The sequence below is a fragment of the Nannobrachium achirus genome (genome assembly GCF_963921795.1).
Source record: "Nannobrachium achirus genome assembly, chromosome: 17".
Classification (NCBI taxonomy): Eukaryota; Metazoa; Chordata; class Actinopteri; order Myctophiformes; family Myctophidae; genus Nannobrachium; species Nannobrachium achirus.
Genome location: NC_137824.1, coordinates 50,114,824 through 50,142,233, shown reverse-complemented (window position 1 = coordinate 50,142,233; position 27,410 = coordinate 50,114,824). Strand labels below are relative to the sequence as shown.

Genomic DNA, 27,410 nt, shown 5'->3' with positions numbered 1-27,410 from the left:
TTCTCCACCCATGTATTGCGCACACTATTGCTTCTAAAAAGATTACATTACCTCTCTTCTTTAACTGTACTAGTGCCTGCCTAGTGAATTTCATGTACAAATTTTGTATTAATTCTTTATGACATCCAGCATTATCATTATTATTATTATCTTGTTATTAGGTGGTAAATGTGGTCTGCGGACATGACACACCAATTTCGCTGCTTCTACCTAACTAGAGGTTCTAAATAAAGGAAAACAGTCCAACACTAGTTTTGGACATTAGAAAAACGTCAAGTCAGGCACTCGGGTAGTGCAGTGGTGCCGGGCCCACCACCATGGAGATTGTGCGTTCAAATCCACGTGCTGCAGCCGGCTTTGTCAAGCGTCTATACGCAAACACAATTGGCCCGTGTTCGGGGGATGAAAGTCAGGCAGGGAGGGTGATACGTGTCACTGCTCGTAATCCTACGGGCTGGGGGCGGCATCTGTCAGTATAGGGAGAGTTTGGAGGGAGGAGTAGGACGAAGGCTCTACATCCTCCCGGTGGGGGCTCCTCACTGGCAGGTGAGTCACAACAACAGTAGTCTCGCGTGGCCAGACTGTTGCCTCCGCGATTTGCAAATGCTGCCGGCATACAGTCTGGAAGACGGAAATTCTAATGATGAGTGCGAGATAAAGCGGATGTGACGCACCCGCTCCCTTGGTGCAGTAGCGATAACAAGTCCTACTGGAAACGTTATGTCTTCTTTCAATATTTTTTGGGGCGTTATTTGGTCTTTCTCTGGTGTTATTGGTGTTACTTCCATGATGTTTTCAAATGTTTTCTTAAAATATACACAAATAACAACAATATGCCACTCGAATGACTCTGTCGGTGCTAGTGTGTTTCTGTTATGTTTCCAATGGGACTACAGTAACGTGCAGCAGTGACTACTTCCGATACTTGCCATTCGGGAGCTGGCGTTCCAGACTCTATATAGTGTTCGGAGATTGTGGAATAGTTGACACACAAAAACCTCAAGTCCCTAGTCTGCCTCTCTCTCCTGTTCCCCTAGCATCCCCCCCCCCCCCCCCCCCACCCAATGTCTCTCACCTGTCCTCATGATGTCTCTCTCCTGATACTTTCTGGACCATGGGCAAATAAAAGGGCTGATGGTTATAAACGGATTCATTCCAAAATGACAAATCCACCACCTTAAAAACGAGACGCCCAATTTGTCAAAATGAAGCTGGCACATTGTGGAACATTATTCAGCTTATTAGCCAGAACCGTTGCTCTATAAAAGGTAACACATCAGATCATAATATGGCAAATTATATAGTGAGCCTCACAGAAAGGACGCGCATACAGTTAAAAAAGGACATACCGGTAGTTAAATAAAGGACATACTGTATAGTGAAATTAAATACTTCATTCAAAATCATAGAGACATTGTGGCAAGAAGGAAAACAACATGGTGAACTGATTTTTTTATGGGTCAACCGTAAACCTCTTAGTGAGTTTAGGGCAAAACATAGGAACAGTGGGAGCCTTTTGACTGGTTGATGAAATAACTTATTGGTTAAGTGACTGATTGTCATTAATACAGGTGTTTACACCAGTGGTTCCCAAACCTCTTAGCCTGTGACCCAAAAGGGAAATTAGACAATCGCCCGGGACCCAAGTCCACAACACCTTGATTCACGCTGCGCCGTGAGCTTGTGGAACTACAATTTTCATTCTTTCTTAAAACATTTTTCTTATGGAAAGGATTTGATTTTGAAATGTAATTTATGAAATACTTTTGATAACTGTCTGAATAGTTTTTCATTGAATAAATATATTTTCTTAAATGTAAGAAACGGAAAAAAGGTGACTCGCAACCCACATGTGGGTCCGCGACCCACTGTTTGGGAAACAATTCATATTAAGAGCACATAACAGTTTATCTTCTTATTTATCATGATTGTACAGTATAGTAGATATTATACAGACTGCACACTTCTGTCTGCCAGTTACAATTCATTCTGGTAAGCCAATGTCATGTCTTTTTGTCACAGTAAACTTTCCTGGTGTGTACCCGACAGGCTATTGACACACTGTCACAGAGAACATGGTTCTACACAACTTCAATATAATAACAACTAAAAGTGCTCTCAACGCAATGGTGTTAAGAGTGTGCAGGGGAGTAATGAGTGTCTCTTCGTGAGCGTGCGTGTGTGTGTGCGTGTGCTGTGAGTGCGTGCATGCCTTTCAACTTCAAGCTTCATGATTTAATGACTAATACCTATTCATGTTTTCAGTAAAAAAATAAAAAAAATACTAATACTAATATTTTCTTTTTGAGCGGTGGTTACACCATCTTCTAAGAGTGACTTTCTCCGTATGTGGGTTACAGTGCATGTTTGTCAGTAGCATGAGCTACAATACAGCTGGTGACCAAGTGGCGCTGTTGCGAGACACACACACACACACACACAAACACACAACCCTGAAATTAACTACTACTCACACACGGCCACGCACACACACGCACCAACGCTCACTTCAAACATGGTTTGATTTTTTAGAATTGTGCAGCCTTCATAGAATTGTTGTTAATTAACTAGGCTACATGAACCCTAGCATTCCTATTCTTGGCAAGTCATAATAGGAATAGAAATAGAAATATAGCACATCTTCAAGCTCACTCGTAGATTGTCTATTTTCAGCAAAGAGATTTGGTTTAGAGGGGGGGGGGGGGGGGGGGGTGCGACCACGCCATACACCAATGACGGACACTAGTCAATGAAGTATAGTAGGCTAGGCCTACATACAGTACATAGATGTGGTTCCCAGAACCCTATTCAAGAGCATAGGCCATAAAACAGCAGATTTACAAGCTCACAAGATATTTGGTGTAGAGGGAAACAAGTAGTCCAAGTACTGAGCCAACTCAAGTCTAGAGCATACTGTTTGAGCATTGAGAATTTTGACAGGGAATCTTTTTAAAAATGCTTTGAAATAGTAATAATTAAAAATTAACTTTAGGAAACAAAAAATAAAGGCATTTTTTTACTGTACTATAGCGACCCACCAATGGGCCCTGACCCAGAGTTTGGGAACCGGTGAGGGGTTTAATGCTAGGGTAGAGGGTTTAAGTGGTTAACCCCTCCCCCCTTAATATGGATACTGGGGTTCAAGTGGTTAAGTTGTTAACTGGCACGCATCTCAAATTGTGCAGCACATCCCAGTGTGAGCAGATGTTTACAGCCATCCATCCGTTTGCTGCATGCCTGCCATGATCTCCGCTGCTGCAGGTCTAAATGTCTGGCCCCCTCAGAAATAAAATGTCCATCCTCTTTGACCCTTTCATTGTGAGTTACTGGCACGGAGGGCCATTTAATTACATCAAAAACTTATCACTCAATTTTTTAATTACACTGCCTCTCTTATCACTGATTCGTTTATGGCTTAGTGCCATCTAGAGGACGATTTGGGTTGCAACCTGGAGCAGCCACTGTCATGTCATTAAACACTGTGAAGATTTGCCTCTGAAACGGCTAGAATGACAGCTTACACAACCATGAATCATGAATCAAGGCTGTTTACAATCTAGGTTAAGCGGGATGGTTTCCACGTAGTTTATGACCTAAATGTCCTATTTATCAAAAGGGGGGGAAAAAGAGGAGGCTGATAAATTTGTCCTTTAAATATTTTATAAAAGTCATGAAAGGATGACTGAAGTGGTTCCCGTCCCGGTGGAATGTCATTTTTAAGTGTCTCACGCTGAAAAGCATATGAGCTTCCTGCTCGCTGGCATTAAATTGACATTAAGTATGTCTCATAAAGGAGAAAGCATCCGCTTCAACAGTCATCTCAATCTCTGTCTGATTTAGTTGTTGCGTCTGTTGACCACCGTGTGATGCATGCATTTTTACTATGCCTCGCTGTCGGGCATAAACCTTTCTAAGACTTTTCATTGGTTGAATATTTATTAACCCCACAGGCAGACATTAACACTTTCAACCCCGGTATCCCTATTTTGGCCATGCCATAGTCGAACATTTAAACATTTATTAATATTTTTAATAATTTGTCAAATGTGGTGCATTGTGAATGTGTAGCTACAGTATGTTTGTTACTTTTTTCGCGACACTGTCAAACAACTAATTATTAAATGAGGCACTGAATTATGAAAAAACTGATGAAATATGGAAATACAAGGTGTCTGCCCAATAACAACGTATGGTATTTGGGGAGTTGAGAATGTACATGTCACAGCTAGTTTGAGATTCAGTTAGATTGAGAACAGGAGCGCTCGTTTTTGTGCACAAGGTGGAACAGGCGGTGCCTCCTTCGGGGAACTAGGAATAATTTGACTGAGGTTAGGGTTATAATTAGGGTTAGGTTTAGGCATAGTTTTACTGAGGTTAGGATTAGGGTTAGATTTAGGCACAGTTTTACTGAGGTTAGGATTAGGGTAGGTTTAGCCATAGTTTTACTGAGATAGGGTTAGGGCGGGGGTCAGCAACCCGCGGCTCTAGAGCCGCATGCGGCTCTTTAGCGCCACCCTAGTGGCTCCCTGGAGCTTTTTCAAAAATGTATGAAAATGGAATCGTTTTAACGATTTTTTTATCGTCACTGTCGGGCAGAAACCTTGTATCTCCAAGTTTCAAATTTGTATGTTTTTTTCCCCCCGCAAAGTAAAGCCCTGCTTCATCATACAAGACTGACGCACAAAAGTAGTGAAAACAGCAGATCTACAAGCACACAACGCCTCGCGGTGCAAGGCGTTGTGTGCTTGTAGATCGGCTGTTTTCACTAGTTTAGTTCATTTTTTAAATGATAAATAAAACGAAGTTTTGGACATACAAGGTTTCCACCCGACAACGACAATATATAAGACTTATAATTTTTTGCGGCTCCAGACACATTTGTTTTGGTTTTTTTTGGTCCAATATGGCTCTTTCAACATTTTGGGTTGCCGACCCCTGGGTTAGGGTTAGGCATAGTTTTACTGAGGTTAGGATTAGGGTTAGGTATAGTAGCATTCACCAGCGTGGGACCAATGCATGGGCTTCTTCCACATCCAGGTGAACTTCTTCCACATCCAGGTGAACTAAAACAAGCGCTCTTACCCCAATCTAACTGAGTTACCCAAACTAACTGTAACATATACATCTAGCCATATGATGAATCCCATTTTCCTGGTGCTAAACTACAGTTGCATTCTGGCACCATCAACAGGAGATAATTGTTTGGGGAAATCAGATTCAGGGACTCAGCATGCAGCCATGCACTGTAGGTATTTGTGTTAGGTATTTGTGTTGTTAATTCATTAATCCAGGTAAAAGACAGCATAAGTGCAAGAATAGGGGAGCTGTTAAATGATTACCACAGTGCTAATACAGGATACACAGTAAAATCCTTAATTTATCCATTTGTATAAATCGTCGTGGTCGGGTGAAAACCTTGTATGTCCAAAACCGTTTTGCATTTATCATTTTAAAAATGGTTTAAACTAGTGAAAAAACAGCCGATCTACAACGCCTCGCGGTGCGAGGCGTTGTGTGCTTGTAGATCTGCTGTTTTCACTACTTTTGTGCGATGGCCTTGTATGGTGAAGCAGGGCTTTACTTTGCGAAAGAACGTACAAATGAAACTTGGAGATACGAGGTTTCCACCCGACAACGACGAAATGTAACCAAATGGAGACTTAAGGGTCATGCAGACACTTCTACAAGGGCTATAACTGTATACAGTTAAATACGGGATAAATGCACACAAGGGATGGCTTCATAAATGGCGACCACAAGGCCAAATGGATCCATCATGTTGCTGTGATGTGATCATGTCTCTTTGACTGCTCTTTCTGTGTCTGTTGTGTCTGAAGTGTCTGTTGTTTTAGATCCTGTGGTTATAAGAAAACAGCAGCTTCAGCTCCGAGGGGGCAGGCAGCCAGGAAGTCAAGTAAGAGGCGTCTCCCCTGCTTTGGGCGACTTTTTACTCACACGCAAACACATGTGGAGGCTGGTCATGGGGAGGTAGAGGGGGGCTCCTCCCCTGCAGGTCATGTTACCCGGAGCAGCCAGGGGCTAACCACTACCATCTGGCTCGCTCTCTCCACTGTTCCCTGCTTCTTTGGAGGGTTTCAATGGTTTCCACATGGCACCCCGCCATCTCAGACATAACCCCTTTAAAATATTCACTATACGTCCGTGTGGATGCGAGCGCACAGCACACGCACGCCCACACACACACACACGGACAGGCACGTTTGTGCACACGCACTCACTAGACACGCGCTGTACACATCCATGTATGAAGACACACGCACACAAACACACAGACACCCATGAGTGCACACACACACACACACACACACACACACACACACACACACACACACACACACACACACACACACACACACACACACACACACACACACACACACACACACTATATATTTACATCACTTGTAGGGACATTACATAGACTTCCATTCATTTTTATGCAAGTCCTGTGGCCTTACCCTAACCTCTAACCTCTATCCCTAAACCTAACCCTAAAACTAAACCTAACAGTTACCCTAACCCTACCCCTAACCCTAAACCTAACCTTTGTGGGGACCTACTATTTTGTCCCCACACGGTCAGAGGTCCCCTGCAGGTGACTATGTGAATATGCGTTTAGTCCCCATAAGTATAGCTATACAAACTCACACACACACACACACACACACACACACACACACACACACACACACACACACACACACACACACACACACACACACACACACACACACACACACACACACACACACACACGCACACACGCACACACACACACACACACACACACACACACACACACACAAGCACGCGTGTACTTGACCTGTAAGCGCACACAGACAAGTGCATGGAGGCTGTGTGCACAAACACACTCATGTGTACACAGACTACACACACATTATGCAAACACGTGAAGTGCACGCTCATATACAGACGTGCACGCTAACAACCAGGGTTTGAGGGGGGATGGGAGGAGCAGAGAGGAGGGGTTCTTTAATCAGGAAATTCACCTCCGGGGGGGGTTTGTGTACCGAACAAGAGAACACTCTTCTCTCTGCCTCGCAGCAGACAATTCATCTGTGACGCCACACTCCTGTCAATAAGGCTAATGCTACATCACGTTTACTATGGGTAGCTCCCAGGGACGTGCTGGGCCCCTGATTCAGCCCAGGAAAAAGAGTTGGAGAGACCCTCATTGCGCGAGAGATCTCTCTCTATAGCGCTGCTGCTACTCAAAGATTTGCCATGTCAGATCATGACAAGTGACAAGCCAGTGGGCCAATTATTGTACATGAGTATTTATCATTTTAAAAAAGATTTAAACTAGTGAAAACAGCCGATCTACAAGCACAACAACGCCTCGCACCACGAGGCGTTGTGTGCTTTTAGATCTGCTGTTTTCACTACTTTTGTGCAACGGCCTTGTATGATGAAGCAGGGCTTTGCTTTGCGAAAAAAAAAAAAAAATGAAACTTGGAGACAAGGTTTCTTCCCGACAGTGACGATTTACTTTGTTGGCCGCCCAGCCCCCAAAATGGAACGAAGGCCATTTTATTTTCATTTTTTTTTCCTAATGGCCGGCCTGGACCGGCAAGGAATGAACCGGCCGTTCGGGAGTTGGCCCGCTTTTCCCAATGGCCAGCACGTCCCTGGTAGCTCCATCTGTTATGAGGGCACTCGCGTAATGATACCAAATCACAACGGTGTTTGAGATCATATCTATCTATTCATCTGTCTTACACATACACGCACACAGACGCTCATATTATTAAGCTCAAGTTCAAGTGAACGGGAGAGTCAATAACCGTCGTCAGAATCTCTGAAAAACGGTGGGGGCCAAAGTGGGGTCTTGGCAGTAGTGCTTTGGGGGCCGGACGGGGCCGGACGCCGTGTGGCCGGAAATATTTCCCCACATGCACACGCACGGACGGCACCGGTGCACGACCGTGTAAACGCGTGCATACCCCCCCCCCCCCCCCCCCCCCCCGCGAGAGCCGCGACAACCCCCCACCCCGCGAATCCGCGATAACTACAAGCAATACTTTAATCAGTGGCTACTACTAGGTTTCTAGTGGTGAATGTGTGAGCGTCCTCAAGCCTCTATTCATATGGATATATAGCCTACTTAGGTTTCCAGCTGTGACTGCATGTGCATGTGTCGATGTGTGTGCTGTGTCCTCATACATGGCTCCATATTACTGTGGTATTTAGTGTTAGTTTGAGATTCGTTCAAGGCAAACTTTGTTTCTCTATCCTACTGCAGCGCTGTATTTTCTAAATGAATTTAAAGAAAGTAGAACATAAAATCTTAAGTAACAATGCAAATGTAAAGACTAGAAAACTATTGTTTTCCCACCATTAGATCTGCGGACATCCTTTCTATCTAAATAGCCTCTAGAGGCGCGTGCACGCGCGTGCACGTGACGTCAATAAATGACCGTCCGCCCGGAAAAAAAAATCCCAAAGCACCACTGGGTCTTGGGACCCCCAAGGGTCATTGCGAGGGTTCCAGGGGGTCCCCACAAACAGTCCAAACACTATTCTTTTTTGATAGAATAGATCAGCTGTTTTTGGGGTCCCTGGCACAAAATCTTTTCAAATGGGGGTCTGGGGCCAAGAAATACCTTAAAATGTCCACTCGTCTACAGCAGTGGTTCTCCGACCTTTTAGGTCAAGACCCAAAAGAGAAATTAGACGTTTGCCTGGGGCCAAATCGGATATTTTCACTACTTCTTAATTATATATAGACCTATTCTTAATTTATGGAATTTCTTAGATGAGTTTGTTTGTTTGTTTTAAAATATTCTTTAAAAAAAAATATTTTCTAAAAAGAATGGAGGAAAAAAAATTAAAAATGTTACTTGAAAATCTGTCCGTGACCCTCAAATGGGTCCCGACCCACTGTTTGGGAAACAGTGGTCTATACAGTAGGCTGTGACACACAAAAGAAACATGGGCTATTATTAAGCCCACTCTACACATTACACAAAACAAAAGCATCAGTGTCACCTGGGCTGACATGCTATCTGGCTCCGGCTGCAACACCTAACATGCGATAATCTTTGATCAGCTCAAACCCTTACAGCGATAAACACAGCGGGGGATCCCCATGGGCAATCACTCTAACGTTGGCATCATGGGAGCTAATGTATGCGCTGGAGTCTTGACTACGCCGCAGGGCCTCACGTACACACACACACACACACACACACACACACACACACACACACACACACACACACACACACACACACACACACACACACACACACACACACACACACTAGACTAGATGAATTGCAATGCCACCAAGTATAAATACACATCATCCACTGTAAGCCAGACCGCTCCTATTAACCCATTTAGGCCAATTGAATGCTTTAGCTATTGAAAAATAGCAGATATACAAGCTCACAGCGCGGCACCGAGTGCCGCGCTGCGAGCTTGTAGATCTGCTATTTTTTGAAAAAAGTCGTGAAAATGTGTGCAAATCTTTGAATATATGTATTTTTTAAAGCGAACGTTTGTAACTCAAATATTTGCTCCTGGGGGGGGGGTCCCTGATACAATATTTTGAGATAGGGGTTCCGTGGTCAAATACATATCATTTTGGGGGTCCTTCACATGAAAAGGTTTCAGAACTACTGACATAGTAGTCTCTCAAGAACAGACTAACTGAGCTCCAGTTAAGTGAAAAGGACCTTTTCTTTGACGATGGCTAGCCAGATTGCTGACAAACATATAGGTTTTTCAAAAAACCTTAGAAGGATTCAAAAGACACTTATAGAATCGGGTCAAAATTCAAATTTTCACGATTTTTCAAAAATAGCAGATCTACAAGCTCGATCTGCTATTTTTCAATAGTTAAAGCATAAAATAATGATACACAATAATGTGTACCCGTTCCAAATGGATTAATCCTCGCTGCAGTGATTTATTGCAGTGGGCTCCTCAACGGCCCACCCCATACCGTGGCCAGCCAGGAGAAATTGCAGAGTTTAAGACGGAGACCCAGTAATTGTTCTATAGTCTATTTATGTGCATTGCTAAGTGTGAATATATGAGTCAGCAACAAGAAGTTTTTTATGCAGCGCCGGACGAGGCTGTAAACATCTACGTTACCTGCTATAATCAAACTGCTAAATTTATGTTTTTTTGTGGGGGGGTTTTGCCCCCCCAACTCCCCCACCTTCTCGCTTTTGAAGGTTTGTAATTTGCCAAGGTGAGTGGCCAGGATGCAAAGCAATCTTCTGCGTTCTGTGCTGAGGAATCGGAATGTTACAGTGTTTGCAGGTAGGTACAGTAGGTGTTACGGTGTCTTGCCGTGTGCAGCATGACAGTACCCATTCAGTTCCAAGAATGAACTCATCCATTTGATTAACAGAGTGGTTCTTGTTAAAATAAATATATATAACATTCGGCCCTGTGTCGTTGAGGGTTATGAATGAGTGCCATCTAGTGGTGGGATAAGATATGACAACTTCACATAATGGGATCCTTAATATTGATACATAAATTGAGTGTAATTTCTATGTAGTTTATATATGGGAACTAAAATAAGTAGTTTTCATTTAAATCATTTAGTAATGATGATTATAATTGTATAGTAGATTGTTAACTCCCTAAGCCTCTTTTCCTCATTTGGTTTAGTGTTCTCAAAATTAGGGTTTGTTTTTGGTTTTGCAATAATTTACAGTATTTTATAGTCTTATTAAGTTGGCAATACATTGTATAGATATTTTCCATATAGACTAACCATAAATCCACAGCTTTGATTCCTGCAACACCAATTGTGTCCATCAACAGCTGTGCGTTCCACAACATACTGTACAGAATCTGTGGAAAACAGTCAGAGAAAAGAAAGTCTCATCAAGTCGAGTGTCCAAATTCAAAGCTTAATACAACATATATTCCTTTATTTTGATGATTTATTATGGTAAGTGTGATACAAATACAGAGAGATTACTACCGTAATAACTAGACAATGCACGATCAACTCGTTGACGCGAACACACAGGACTAAGGCAGGGGCACTTGAACTAGTGCAATGTTTCTCAACCTTTTTTCTGCATGGGCACACTTTTCATGTCCCAAGAATCCATGGGCACACCAACATAATACGGGGTGTAAATATCGTCACTTTCGGTAAGAAACCTTGTATCTCCTTAGTCGTTTACTCCTTGAAAACAGCAGATCTACAAGCACACAACGCCTCGTGTGCGAGGCGTTGTGTTCTTGTAGATCGGCTGTTTTCACTAGTTTAAATCATTTTTAAAATGATAAATACAATACTGGCTTTCAAGCAGTTTCAAGGGGCACACTTGACCCTTCTCAGGGGCACACCAAAGATGGTTGAGAAACACTGAACTAGTGTACTGGTATACAAACATACAATGAGGCCAAATCACTCTAGAACAGATTGTCCGTTTGTTAGAAGACAGCGGCTTATTTCAACATCGGGTTCCTTTCACAGTAGGAGAGGCTCAGAAAACAATACAAACATACTATTACACACAGACACATGTTACATACATCATGTACTACTTCTGTACATGTGGAAAACTACAGGCACAATATTGTTCAATATTTCTTTTTTCCCCCAGGTGGGTTTATGTGTTTTAAGGCTTCCCACCATTCTCAAACAATGAAATGTCACAACCGAATGGAAACTAATTTTCTGTGTTTCATTCATATAAAAGAATAAACATTAAATCACCCACTTAAGGCACGGTCACACAGAGTTTAATTCTACCTATGAGGGTGGATTCTGCCAATGCTCTTCAACGGGAACAGAGCGTGCAAATGAAGCCGGCCCCATAGAGCATCGCAGTTTAAGCTCACTCTGGTGTCGGAAGCGTTTTCCCCATGCATTTCATCCATAGACATTTCATAAAGTATTTATTTAAACGTCTTTTAAGCCTCTGACAAAGCCACCCCGGCTGGTGAGGAATCATGACAAAAAAACACTATTTTTTGCATGCAACGATTAATTAGAAAGCTGAAAAAAAGACAAGGGTACAACTTGTATCCTCGTCTTTTTTCTTTTTGCGGGGCTTAAACTGCGATGCTCTATAGTTAGAGTTAAACTTCAGTGTGACCGTACCCTTAGACTGGTTTGATGTGTGTTTCTGTAACGTTTCAACGTTAAGAAGCTCTAGAGTTACTTTAACACTCACCAGGTAATTTAGTCTAGTATGTTTTAACTGCTTTTTTTTCTTCTTTCTTTTCCCTCGAAACCAGCCATTGTAAACCACAGCTAGATGGCACTGTGCGGCTGCTTTTGTAATGCTTTTCTGTATGTGAATGAGGCATAAGGAGAAGATTCTCCTGCATCCCCATTCTCTGGCACCCCTCCTGTCTCACTCTCTATAAGGCTAAATACTTTGTCAAATGACCATGTTATACAACAAATCTTCTGTTGAAAATATGTTGTTCTTGGCATGCGACGCTGTCGGTCAACAAAGTGTAAATTTTCCTTAAATCACTATCTCACCTCCTTCCAAACTCTCCCTCCACTCCTCTCTCCTTCTCTCTACCTCTGTTTCGTTGCCTCCTTCTCCCCGTCTCTCCCTCTCTCCTTGTCTATGTTTTCCCCGCCATCTCTCTCTCCACCTCCCATCTCCATAGAGGCGTGTTGTTTACTGCGTGGCCACAGATTTGGTCTCTCCTCCAGAGGTCAAGAGCTGCATCAGACTGCCAGAGGCGGGCCGGTCCACCCCACAAGCCCAGCCGAAGAACATCCTGGAGCCAGAGAGTAAACCAGAGGCGTCAATTGGGTATGGCAAGCTATGGCAGCTGCCATACCTTGGCTACAGGGGAAAATAATAAAATGTTCTGTAATCGTGCCTGTTGCTAAGGTATGGCAACATGCCATATCTTAGCTTTTTCTGAACTGACGCCGCAGAAGTAAACAAGTAAAATGATAAAAAAAATATATATAAAAACTAGACCAAGATAAAAAGATAGATTCACAACCGAGCTGTTCTTTTGTTTACAAACACTGCATATTCCAATTTTTTCTTAGAAATGACTGTAAATATATATATATATATATATATATATATATATATATATATATATATATATATATAATATATATATATATATATATATATATTTACTTTAAGACGGCACATTTTGTTTCTAGAGCCTGGAGTAGAAGACAGTCTCAGCTTTTCAAATAGTAGCTTGAGTGTTAAAGTTGGTTATTTGTTTGATCATTGTTTGTGTGAATTATGTCGGTGAATTATTTTTTGTTAAATGAAATGTAAAAGTGTCCTGTAAGTCCATATGGGCTGGGCTTCCTTGGAAGCATGACACTTTAATAAAGAAAAATCAATCAATCAATCAATCATATAAATTGAAATGGTACTAAATGTTTTACAGGAAATCCAGAAGACAAAACAAATTCTATTTTTGTAATTATTTTTTACTGTCACTTTGTTGTTTCCAAATGAAGTCAGTGTGTCTGTCTCAATGGAAGTGATGACTTAATTGTAAGTGATTCATTATTCATAATAGTCTTTATGATCACAGCTGGCTCCTAATCCATCTGGAAATTGGTGTCGTCATGGGTCATCAAAGCCACAATGTATTATTTAAGCGGAAAACAGTAGTAGTAGTAACAAGATACAATAAATAAGCAGATCACTTGTTTGCTTATAACTGAACATAACTAGAGACAAAACCAGCATCATGTGTGGATCCATTTTGCCATCTTGTGGTGAAATAGTGACATTTCACTGTCTTCACATTTTTATGTTGTATACTTATGTTTTGTCACATATTATATATAATTTACACTCTGTTGAGCAGAAGGTATGCTCATCCATTAATCTGATTGTTATTGTAAATTATGGTCGACATAGGGCTGTCACAATTATGACATTTTACACAACGATTAATTGTCACTCAAATAATTGCGATTAACGATTTCATTGTGTTTTTGTTGTTGACAATTACATTTCTTGTAGGCTTTGAAGTTGCACATGGCAGATATGACACGTAACCTAAATATAAAAAGAAATGACTGACATATTTGACAACTTTATACTAATAAAAGAACGTTGATAGTGGAAATAGACGATCTACAAGCTCACAACGCATCGCGATGGGACACATTGTGAGCTTGTAGATCTGCTACAGTATTTCCACTATTTTTGAAAATGTTTTAACATGTAAACGACAATGACAAAATAAATTACGATTATGTAAAAACTATTCTGAAACACGTAACAGCGATGACGTCAACAACACTCACTCTACGATGTAGTCCAGTGGGGTCCAGGAACCAAAGTCTGCGTCAGGCATGAATTTCCTGTTCATTGGCGTATCCAAGGTAACCCTGTCAAATGAAGCCAGATGACAATCAGCAAGCAGCTCTGGCTAAGCGGGGAAGAGAGGAGAGAGAGGAGAGGAGAGGAGAGGAGAGGAGAGGAGAGGAGAGGGGAGGGGAGGGGAGAGGAGAGGAGAGGAGAGGAGAGGAGAGGAGAGGAGAGGAGAGGAGAGGAGAGGAGAGGAGAGGAGAGGAGAGGAGAGGAACGGCTAGCAGACTGCAGCATTTCACACTGTGTAATTGGTACCATGCAAAATATAATAACATAAATATTTATATACAGTAACATTCTTCAACTGACTCAGAGACATATATGATTAAAATTTTGTTATTAAAACAACATTTTAAGGTAGGCTTTATTAATGTTGTATAAGCTACTGTATACTATTCATACACACATGCGCACACACACACACACATATGTACGTATGTATGTTATTATGTCATGAATTAAATACAGAGGGCTTCCAACGTAAAAAAGACAAGTCTTATTGGGATGTTCCTTTTATGCAGGGTGTTTAACTGTACTTGTACTGTACTACATTTCAATTGTATTGACTATACGTGTACTGTTCTCATTTTTGTCTAATAAATCAATCAATCAATCAATCAATGTATGTATGTATGTATGTATGTATGTATGTATGTATGTATGTATGTATGTATGTATGTATGTATGTATGTATGTATGTATGTATGTATGTATTGTATGTATGTATGTATCATGTATGTATGTATGTATGTATGTATACATACATACATACATACATACATACATACCGGTACATACATACATACTACTGCTCAAGCTGTGGACAGGGGTTTGCTGTAGCAGAAATGCAAGTCATGGGGCTAATGCTGACCAGATGTGACAGCTAGCTGGAGGGGTGGACTCCATTCAGCGAGTAGAGCACTGGGAGATACACCCCCCAAACATACTCCAATACTCGCTTCTCATGATGACAATGCACAAATACTGGTCTACATTAAGTGAACAAATCAATAAGGCTATGACGTAATATTAAAGTCATACCATGTGCCAAAACGTTGGTTTCCATTTCTCTATGTCCAGAATAAAATATTGTCAATTTGGCTATCAGTGTGTGCGGCCACCTTATTGTCTCTTGAAAACTATCTTTTGTGTAACTATTTTATGCTTTAACTATTACAAAAATAGCAGATATACAAGCGCACAGCGAGGCCCCGCGCTGCAAGCTTGTAGATATTGACCCGATTCTATAATGACTCCTAAATCCTAACAGGTTTCTGAAAAACCTATGTTTCTATGTCAGTGGTGCTCAAACTTTTTCATGTCAAGGACCCCTAAAATGATATGTATTTGACCACAATATTTATTTCAAGAGACCGCCCAGGAGCAACATTTTTGTTACAAGTGTTTGTTCGCTTTAAAAATACATATATATATAAAGATTTGGAGATTTTCTCAACTTTTCAAAAATAGCAGATCTACAAGCTCTGCAGTGCTGTGAGCTTGTATATCTGCTATTTTTCAATAGCTAAAGTATAAATCAATCAGTCACATGGAAGAGACATACAGTGTGCAACCTCCAGTGAGTGATTAAATATTCCTCTTCTACCTCTTCTGCCGTAGCACACTTTTTTACATTATACATTATACATGATCGTACTATAGGGACACGTGTTGCATCTAATATTAAGGCGCTGTGCTTTTTATCTTTGCTCACTTTACTACTGGTTGCTTCTTGCTATGTTAGAGTGAACATGGCTAAAGTGAACAAGCCATAAGCAAAATCATGTGTGATTATTTGACTTGAGACTGTCTAGTGGCGAGTATAAATTTTGGATAATTCAAAATGTCAATTTAGAATTAAGACACACTCAAATCAGCAAAAATCGGATGAACAACTGAATATGACACTATTATTTGTATTTATTATATATATATGAAACCTAGCGTCTCTATTATTATTACTATGATTGATTGTTTTAACATTGACATTGCATTATGTTCAAAGTCAGATTTATGAGCACCCCACTAAGTCAAAGTTCTTGCATGTGCAAACTTACTTGGACAAGAAAGCATGTTGTGAGATGTGTTCGAATCGTGCTCTGTTGGACCTATGCTGCATAGCATGCACGCAGTACTCACGGTAGTATAGCCACAGCGGTGGCTCCAGAGGGAAGACCACTGTCCTCTCCAGCTAGGCTCTGACACAGCTGATGCACAGCAGCTTTAGCCATGCCATAGCCCACCATGCCTAAGGATACAAGACACAATGTTGTATCTTATTGTTCTGAGGGAATCTCTGCTTGTGGACAGCCGTGGACAACATGTAACATTATGTGAATGTGAATAATAACCCCTTTGAATGGGTCCCAGGAGTGGGGAGAGATACAACATTTGTTGACTTTTTAATCAATCTATAGCAGTCAATCATGCAACACACCTGCCTTTCACCACACTATCACACTGTTACACATATGATGGCTTGGACAGATAGGATACTTAAACATAATCTTGTAGAATATGAATGGCTAATCGTTGATTCATTGTTTGTATGTTATTTGTGCCCTTAAAGGAGTAGTTCACCACTTTTCAACCTGTCTTCATATAATAGGTCCTCACTAATGTTCATAATAAAATAGCACAATTTTTTTCTATTCAGTCTGGGTCTCATAGGAGAGCTGTCAAATCCTTCCTACCGGTGACATCATCGTTTGACAAAAAATAATAATAATAATATTTTTGAAAACAAAAATAAGATTTTTTTATTATCACGAGAACAATGGCTTCCACTTTAACATTGCAACTTTTCCAGGAATAGAAAGCCTGCAGTTTCTATTAGCTTGCATTTCCCATTGATGATGTCACCGGTAGGAAGGATTTGACCCACCCACAGCTCTCCTATGAGACCCAAACTGAGTAGAAGAAAATTGTGATATTTTATCATGAACATTAGTGAGGACCTATTATATGAAGATAGGTTGAAAAGTGGTGGAGTGCCCCTTTAATTATACATTGAAGACAGAATCAGCAACTCTTTATTGCCAAAATATTCAAACAAGGAATTTGTTTTAGTGACAGCCGAACGTTATACTTTTAACCAAAAGTACCTGGATTAACAGCACACCACACATAATGCAACAAGATATTGCACACCATCCATCCAGACAGAAGACTACGTTAGACAGCAGACAATACTCTTAGTCCATTTAGACTTGAGGCCGATTCTAAAAACACCTTGTAAATCCTGACCCAAGTTTACAAAAAAAAAATAATAACTTAAAAATATGAATTATAATGTTGCTATATACTCTACCATATATAACAACTACACACAATAAAAGGTGTCCCGGCGGATTGAAAGGTATAACAACATAGGTGTTCCAGATCTAAACGGATTAAAATAAGACATTAGAGAACAAGTGTAGATCAGATTAGAAGTGTGTAGTAGATTAGATTAGCTCTGATTAATTAGCTTCAAAACAAACCCTGGTGCTTCTTGTCTTGTATGTAATGTTTGTCTATGCTTTACACACCAATCTATTCCATAGCCCCAGGCTAGGCTTAATTGTGTGAATGTTTTGTAGTTAAAAGCATCTGGAATCAATATGTAGCCATTTTCCATTTAGACAGGGTTTTAAAAGAATGCAAAGATTGTCTCCCACCCCCTCCACCAATCACATGACAGACAAGCTAAGCGACATTTGAAGAATTGGCCAATGGGAGAAAGGGGTGGTGTGTTTTCCTCAAGTTTTTTATTTATTTCTATTCTCAGTTTTCTTCTCTTTTTTGCTAGGCTTTAGATTTCTTTGAGACAAAAGTGGAGAGTGCAAGGAGGCAAAAATCCAAGGCAAAAAAAATTTAAAAAAATGAGGAGGGAGAGCACTGTGACTGTAGAGTACATACATGATGGGTCACATCATAACCATTTGAATACAGGCAGGTGTGGTACGGGTGTGGTCTGTGATAAATACATCAATCAACTATCAATAAAGGCATAAAAGCCAAAAAAAAAAGAAAAAGAAAGAAAAGACCAAAAACTTATGAGTGGGGTTGTGTGAGTCAATATACACATGCACACATATACATACTGTACACTTTAGACACATACATACATATACACAGACACACATACTGTACCTGCAAACATGCACAGCATACACATTGTTCATTTGCCAAAACAAAAGATGTTTGAAAGCATTCAAAGTATTATTATGGAATGTACAGTGGTCTTCCTCCTCAATTGCACACACGCACACACACACACACACACACACACACGCGCGCACGCACACACACACACACACACACACACACACACACACACACACACACACACACACACACACACACACACACACACACACACACACACACACACACACGCACACACACACACACACACACACACATATATGTTAATATCAGTGAAGAGGAAGGAATGATAGAAGACACATTGACACAAGAACCGTTAACCAGTTTCAACCTGGGGTCCCTATTTCAAACCTTTTACACAATTTTCAAAAATTGCATTGACCTTGTAGATCGGCTATTTGTGACATCTGTCTCTCAGAAAGGAGAGTTGACGTGAATGTTGTCTAAATAAAGTTACTGTGTAGAGTCAGAATACAATAAAATGACCCACAAATGACCAGTCTAGAATCTAGACGTCTGATCCCTGCCTAAACACCCGTCTCTGAGCTGATCAGGTCAGGTGTGCTTAAGACCTTGCTTTTTCAGGGCTTAAGTGCTTAAATGAACCTGAAACTGAAATTTGTATTGTAGATTGTACATCGCTGCCAGGACTCACTTTAGATTGTATGAGAAGAATTGGCCAAATCGTCAAATATTAAAGACAGAAATTGTGAAAATAGACACAATTGCTCACAACGCGTTGTGAGCATGTAGATCAGCTATTTTCACACTATTACCGTGTTATACAAAATGTAATGCCTCAATTCGTGGTGCTCGTCAGGGTGGGCGGGTCCTGAGTTAAAAAATGATTATTTTGGGGGGCGCGGCCTGAAAAGGTTGAGAACCACTGGACTAGAGGTTTGAGACACCTTCTGAGGATCAAGCTGAATTCCACATCATACATATTAGGCCACAAGGTCACAAGGTCACTCACATGGTTTGTTAACCCTCACTTGACTTGAAAACTTTAAAATCTCCTTTTCCAGCAAGACACAACTCTACCATTATCCTGCAGGCTAAAATCCTGAGTGTGGTGACTCTGACCCTTAAATTACTTACTTTATTGTTTGCAATGTCTGATTGAAAGAGGCTGATTCTACTGTTGTCATAGAGTAGCTATGAAGTCACTCAGCTAAATGCCAAAACAATGTAAACGTTGAAAAATTATATAAAAAGTAAAACACAATTTAAGTCAATCTATGTTGCCGTTATTCAGTCAGTATCTGTCAACGCAATCTCCGCCCCTGCTTTCCTCAGCACAGATGATCTGGTCTTTCATTAGATCAACATTCCTGTTTGCTCAACATGTTTGATCAAAGCCTACCTACTGAGGGGGAGGATCAGTACAGAATAGCTCTGTCTGCCCCTGTACTTCTCTACTATGTCTGTTGGGACATAGTAGGCTATGTCCTATGTCAGGCCTTTTCCAATATTTGTCTTTGAACGTTTCCTTGTGTGACTTGGTATTAAAGCAGAATTTGTCCTCATGAATTTGGGGTAAATAATAAATACACAAGAATTAACATGTTTAATGCCAATTGAATTTCTTAACTATTCCAAAACAATCAGCCCTGGGCCCCTGGCAATGGTGCAGGTGTTCCTACTTCTACGTAATGTCCAGTTCCTTAATCTGGTTTAACTACTGGATGGGAAAAGTCACATTAAGAGCAGGTTACTGTATCACACCATTTACTCTCTAAGCAGACTCATTTACTAACATTGCCTCGATCCCATCATGTCAGAGCACAAAGCGTTTACCCCCTTTGTACTGTGAAGATTCACATGACATCAAAACATCACTAAATGGAAGTGTGTACATGGGAGTAGGAGCTCAGGCATGCTCTCAATTTGAACAACACTACACCGTGTCCTTTAACTGGGTCCACATGTGAGGGGGATAATGTGGTGAATCCACTATAGAACTGCTGAGTCATCCTCCGCTCAGGTCCGTCAGCCAATGGGATTGTCAGCTTGTGCTGTGACTGCTGAGCGAGAGGGTTTGTATTGTATTGCTGTATACTGTATTGTAGGATCTAAGCACAACATCAGTGTATACTGTATAGCCAGCATGGTTAGCCTGGCCTTGGTCTGTATCCCACCCCACCCCACTTCGCCCCTCATGCACTATATATTATATGTAGTGTGTTCTGTCTTGTGTATATTAGGTGCATTTGCTACAAAGCACAATGACTTTCCTGAGTGTATTTAATGAGCAAAATGCATAAACACGTCACATGGATAGGATTGGTTACGAGGGGGGGGGGGGGGGGGGGGACCATCACATGAGTCCACACACCACAGCAGCCTGAGTGCAGCAGGGAATCAAATCAGAAGGTTTATATCACATGACTACAACAGTCAAGAACGCAATATAGAATATAAACGTTATGACTTAATGTTAAAATCATAACTTCTGAGTCTGCACTTTGACAGAGTCAGTTTAAACTACATTGTATTACAGCTAGTTAATATCCGTGACACATTTGGTGTTAAGTTATATTGTAGCATGTTGCAACTTGCAAGCTGGTCAGGTAACACTTTTTTTTCGGACAACACACAGTGATCCATCCTGCTCTCTATACCAGGGGTTCTCAAACCTTTTTAGAACGTGACCCCCAAAATAAACATATTTGAACTGGGGACCCCCTCCCTGACAAGCACACGGAATTGTAGGTATTACATTTAATGTGACTCAGTTCCACAGATAAATATTGTGCAGTTACCCTGTATACTCTTATACTCTGCATTGGTTTGTTTACCGTTGAGAGAAAAAAATTACATTAAGCTAATCATCTTGGGGTCCCGACGGACCCCAAGTTTGAGAACCACTGCTCTATAGACAACAAAGCCCTCATCATAGTGTAATTCTTGGTAAGGATGCATTTGGGCCAACCTTTACACTCTCAGAGTTAAACTAACACTGGGGATTCTTTCTGTGAACAAGGCTAGGACGCCCACATTTCACAACCACAGAGATTCATCAGTAATAGTTTTTGTCAGTGTCTTGCCTTCTTCCTAATTGTCTGGAACAATTTCCTATGCCACTAATCAGTATGTCAATGGCTATTAACTACTCCAAGTGGACATACTTGCCTTTGTATTTGTTTTTTCTTCTTCTTTATTGAACTAGACAACAGGAATTAAACTTCAGAGGAAGGAGACACAGGATGAACCCATATACTCCACAATGCTTCAATGGTCAGTGAGCGCTGAGTGTGTTTTTGATATTTTTTTTATTATTATCATTTGTGGGTTTGGCAATGGACGAATCGTATACCACTGTCTGTCAAATTATCAAAAGCTGGAGGTGTCTGCATAGTAGCTCAGCCTGGGTAACCACATAATGTAATAACCAAAATGACTTTTATTCTATTGATTACTCATGCCATAGAAACTTGAGTTCAATAATATTTTTTTGTATTTGCCGCATTCCTAAGACAAAAATATGATTATAGTCAATTTACCCACATTGATTCCGGATGGGGACCCGAATGCATGGCCCTGGATGGGAACCCAAATGAATGGCACTGGATGGGGAAACCGTCATGGTAAGTTTACTATAATCAATTGTCTTAGGAATGCAACAAAAAACAAAAAATATTATTGAACTCAAGTCTCCATGACGTGAGTAATCAATAGAAAAATAATACTTTTTAAAATAGTTTTGGGGGAGAACTACTCCTTTAAATCCTATCTACTTCATTGACTGGAGTCCCCCAGGGGTTACTAGGCCACCTATTCTTTTCCCTCTACACCAAATCTCTTTGCCGTTACTGCACATAGCTTCCATTGTTCCTGCGAATTTGCCCCGACTATGTGCCGACGGACGTACCCATTAGTAAGAAGACACTTAACCCCCTAACTGCTCCTGCCTGGGCACTTTTCAAAACCACCTGAGCAGCCATCAGCTGGAAGAAGCTGAAAACCGATTAACACGGTTTTTCCCTACAATTGTAAGCCCAGAAAAGTTATCGTATGGATAATAGTATCCAATGTCATGTACCGTACATGTGCACACATGCACATTCTTTTGATATAATAGCTAAACCTTGGTCATCATGACCAGTGATAAAAAAGTAGGAATGGGACGATAAGCGATATTATCATTTATCGTGATAAAAAACACTCACGATAATCGTATTGTGGAGATTTAATATATTGTGATATCGTCCTCCGTCATGCACTGGGATCAATTCAGCTTTTATTTGCAGAGCTGCATATCTGGTACCACTTAAACCCACTATAATTGGTAAAAGGTACTTGGGTCTTCTTTTTCCACTCCATCAAATACCTTTGCCAAAAAATAGCCGATCTACAACGCGACGCGTTGTGAGCTTGTAGATCTGCACATTTTTGGCAAATGTTTCACCCCGGGATAATGGATTTTGATTATCGCGATATTATCGTAAATCGCGATTTCTTTTGTCACAATAATCGTGATATGAATTTTTCATATCGTCCAATCCCTAAAAACAAGTTTGCTTTAGCCTGACTTTGCACAGACAGTCTGATCACGTGGGATCACTAACATGATCGTGGGGAACGTGTCCGTGATCCCACGTGATCAATGCCAGGCTCCATTTGCTTGTCCACTCCTTACCACTTGTGCCAGCGAGGGACGCCTTGGCCCCGGGTAGAGTCAACAGACCTCCAGGCTTCAGGTGGAGAGCAGCTAGATGGCTGGAGACGGTGCAAGTCCACACACTCTGTTTCCACATCATGTCTGTGTTCTTGTAGAAGTCTAATGGACACACATGAAATTTGTTTTAAGAGTACAGTTTAATATGGCTGCAAATAGGGGTGTAATAGTTAATCAAACAAATCAATTTAATCAATTATATAAAATATATATATAATCGATTTGAACAAACAATAATCATTTTTGGGGGGATTTTTTAATATAAGCTCAGATATTTGTCCTATTATGTATACAATAATATATAAAATAGGCTTTAAGTATAGTACCGTAAATTATTTAAAAACATCTATTATTTCACATTGATTCATTGATATATACGCGTATAAAATATAGGCCTATGCACATCGATTATTCGAGTAATGGTACAAGTAGGCCTAATCGATAGACTAGTGACTAAGAAAATAATTGATATAGGCATATAAAGGCAAGAAAGAACATTATGTGGTGACAGTTGCACGTGCATCATCGCTCTGACCTTTGGAACTGCAGTTTCCTCCAGCCCAGCCTCCAGCCACACACAAGATGGCATCCACTTTCTGTTGCCCTAGCAACTGGGCCACATCTGCTGTCACCTACACAGATAACACATCTCATTATAGTCAGATCACAAAGAATTGAATAATAAATACTCTCTCCATACTGGACTTGAATTGAATTTATTTTTTATTCACATGGCAATTGTTAAAATGTCAAATTAGGCATACCAAAATGTAGGGTTTTCCAGCTGCTCATCAGTACCAGCCAAATTGAATTAACTGACTTTTACCAGTAGCCTATCATCTTTCTTGACGAGTTCTGGCCATGGTCAGCTGGTCTATAACCCTACCTGTCCCGCCTGCTCCGTGAAGCATTCAGACAACTTGACAAGCACATTTTCATCTGCGTCCTCGTTAGCATTGATGTCGATGCTGGCAACCCACTATGAACAGAGACAGAGTGAGGAAGGGATAGAGTTTAGTGAAGTATGATGACAAATTAAAATAAGAGTTGTAACTTTAAGCATCTTCATCAAGCATCATCCAACAACAAAATGACCTATATGTTGAACCGCTGAACGTTTGTTAATCACTCACCCATCCTTTGGATTTGAAATGCTGAACAATTTTAGAGCCCAGTGCTCCTCTTCCACCGTAGACGATAACCCGCTTTTCAGCCATGCTTTCCTCTCTGACGAGTGCTCAGAGTAAATAGCTGCTGTTCCAGTGCAAAACAGCAGATAAGTGGGAGAGAGAGAGGGGGCGGGGAGAGAGTATAAAGTACGAGAGGGAGGGAGGGAGAGAGAGAGAGAGAGAGAGAGAGAGAGAGAGGACTCGGAGGGAGAGAGAGAGAGGGGAGGGACAGAGAGAGAGAGAGAGAGAGAGAGAGAGAGAGAGAGAGCAACAGGTTGGCTTTAACCTTGCCATACATACACTGTTAAAAAAGATTTAGACGCAGGTCCTTCTTTTATTGTCAATGGACAATGATATTGGACAAATCCACCTGATGCAAATCTAACTGTAAATGTGCCCTGACAAATTCCTCTGGCCACATGACTTCAGATATTAGCATATATTTTGATAGGAAACCGCATAGGCCTATAAGAAATATAGTCTAAGTATCATGGTTTATTTTGCCTTTTTATCCATGTTTTAAGTTGCATTACTGTTGTGGTATAAGGCATAACATGTCCACCCTGTTACTATACATTTTCACAATTCTGAAAATATAGTTGATAAATATATTAAAGTCTTATTCAGTGTTCCCAATGTTGTGCTACCATATTCTTCATTACATGCCATCTTTAGCATAAAATGTCCCCCCTGTTATGGTCCCCCTACAAACCTGTAACAGGGGGGACATTATTTTGTCGCATAATTATGTGTGATGCATTTGGTCAAAATTGTAGGAAATAATTAAGCTGGACAGATACATTTTTCTGACAGCTGAACATGCCCTCTTTCAGAAAGAAATGTTAAAATCCTGTAAAGAAATAAGCTACTTTTTTTTTTAAAGGTTTCTAGGCTGAAATGGAACTGAATACTAGGAATGACCCAACTATTCTGTTTTTAATCACTATGTTTTATTAATTTAATTATTTATGTTGCAGTTGTCGTTTTCAACTTTTCTCATAATACAATCCATTAGACATAGGCCTACATACATAGGCTAATCCCAGTTCCTTATTTTCTCAGTTGGTTCACAAGAAATGAAGGGTTTGAAAATATGCCTTTTCCTAGCTAACAAGAGATTCAGATTCCTAGGAATGTCACTGAAAAGGTTTGAATTTGTTTCACTCTACTGCTCTATCTTAATCAAACCCTCCACTGTAACTTGTTCTTTTTCATACAGTTCCACCTTGTGGAATAATCGAGTAATTACAGTTTGCATGTAGGTCTACCGGTATTTGTATTTATATGATCAAAATGTTTTCCTTGGATAAAAAAATGCTCTCATGGAGATTTTAGAGAAGGGTTTAAAGCAGGTCCTTGTCTTTGCAGCCTAAATGGGGTTTAAAGCAGGTCCTTGTCTTAGCCTAAATATATATTGTTTTAACTCAAAACCTAATCACCCCCTTCATGTAGCTATTCTACTCAATCTGTCACCCATAGTGTGGCTGTTCTATTATAGGCAGCTAAATGCCAGTCCTTTTTGCTACATACATGACGGGAAGGTTCTGCCTGAATCAGATTTTCTGAACTAAGATGAGTAAGAAGAAAATCAAGTAATAACTGATCCAGGGTAACCGAGACCCATACATTTTCATTAACCCAAAACTGGCTACATCTCAGGTCAATTTAGAGTCATCGATATTAAAAGTAACTTACTCTAAAACTGACGTATTACCTACATGCTCAAATACCTAGATAAAGGGAAACAGGCAAAATACATAATTATCTGGCTTAAAATGCCAAAACTTTACTTCGTAACCTTGGTGTCATCAATTCACACAAATTAACTGCTTTTATTGTGGTACTTTTTGTAGTCTCCAAATACTTAGAATCTTTCGGTAGATGTATGCGCTGTCAGCAGGCCTGGAATTTCGTCATTTTAGGGGCAAGGCCACTTGGCCTTTGGTGTTGTCCATTTTCCGAGGGCACAAAGGCCGAATGCCAGGGCAGGAAGACCATCAAATAAAACAAGATTTTAGTCCATTGAAATAATTTGTTGAATTTAAGGGTTAGGGATGATAACCTAATCTGCAGTGAAATAGATAAATGATGGCATTTACAATCTGATCCATGCTCAGCCCAGTCACTGGATTGGTTTAAAGATGGGGACTCTGGGGAGTTAAGATTTCAGAATCTCAACAAAAGACAATGGCGTTTACATGACAAGAAAGAGACACCGGTGTCTACTGTCTACATATTAACAAGAGACAGGTGAAAGTGGTACAGTCAGCTGGGGCATTAAGGCCACTGTGGCCTCAGGTCAGGCCATTGGTTTGAGGGGCACAAGGCCAAACTGAGGGGCAACGGTGGACATGGCCTTCATGGCCTCCCTGAAATTCCTGCCCTGGCTGTCAGGTATAACCATATTGTACAGAGCACTTTACAGTAGTCACCGACCTATCCTTAGTCACGAGACAGGAAGGGGTTCATAGCCAGCTCCAGGTCGGGCGGTGCTTCCATATGACCGCTGCGGTAGTTGAGGGGGCATGAATATTCCACCTCTAGGCTATGATGACAGACATTTGGCTAGAACCCCATGCTACTTTACAACTGGTGAGATGTGTCATGTTTCATCACACTGAACAGGACAGATATGTCAGCCACTCAAATGTCATCTAGCATGTACAGTCCTAGTCTACAACCTTAATATAAACTGAATATCAAAGTGTCCTTGCTAGGCAGGTCCTGTGACTTTAAAACTTTCCTAAAAACAGGGCATGTCAATCGGCAAGCATATGGCACATCACCAGCTCAATGTTCAAGTCCTTAAATCACAACAGATGAAGTCAGGAGTAAAGCTTGTTGCACGCTGCTGCGTTTCCTTCGTTGTGAAATGCATTTTCAGGGCAAGGAGAGAGCAAGGGACCCAGTAGTCTGGTAGGAGTCACCTCAAAACATGGGCTGCAGATTGTTGTAGTGTTATCATTTGGTTTCTATTCTGAATGTTTTGAAGGTTTTGCACAGGGCTCTACATCCGGTATTGTCCAGGACAACTTCCTGGCCAGGAATACCATAGTTTTTCCCCCA

The 27,410-nt window shown here is 40.8% G+C and overlaps 1 protein-coding gene across 1 annotated transcript; it reads right to left on the bottom strand.

The window, feature by feature from the left end:
• Nucleotides 1–10,915: 10,915 nt before the first annotated feature.
• On the bottom strand, nucleotides 10,916–24,449 carry qdpra (quinoid dihydropteridine reductase a). Its single transcript, XM_080745429.1, has 7 exons — nucleotides 24,309–24,449; nucleotides 24,062–24,154; nucleotides 23,711–23,807; nucleotides 23,137–23,277; nucleotides 16,488–16,596; nucleotides 14,282–14,365; nucleotides 10,916–12,762 (listed from the first exon to the last, which is right to left on the bottom strand). The coding sequence occupies exons 1-7, from the start codon at nucleotides 24,390–24,392 to the stop codon at nucleotides 12,660–12,662; spliced, it is 711 nt and encodes a 236-aa protein (XP_080601555.1). The 5' UTR covers nucleotides 24,393–24,449; the 3' UTR covers nucleotides 10,916–12,659.
• Nucleotides 24,450–27,410: the final 2,961 nt, after the last annotated feature.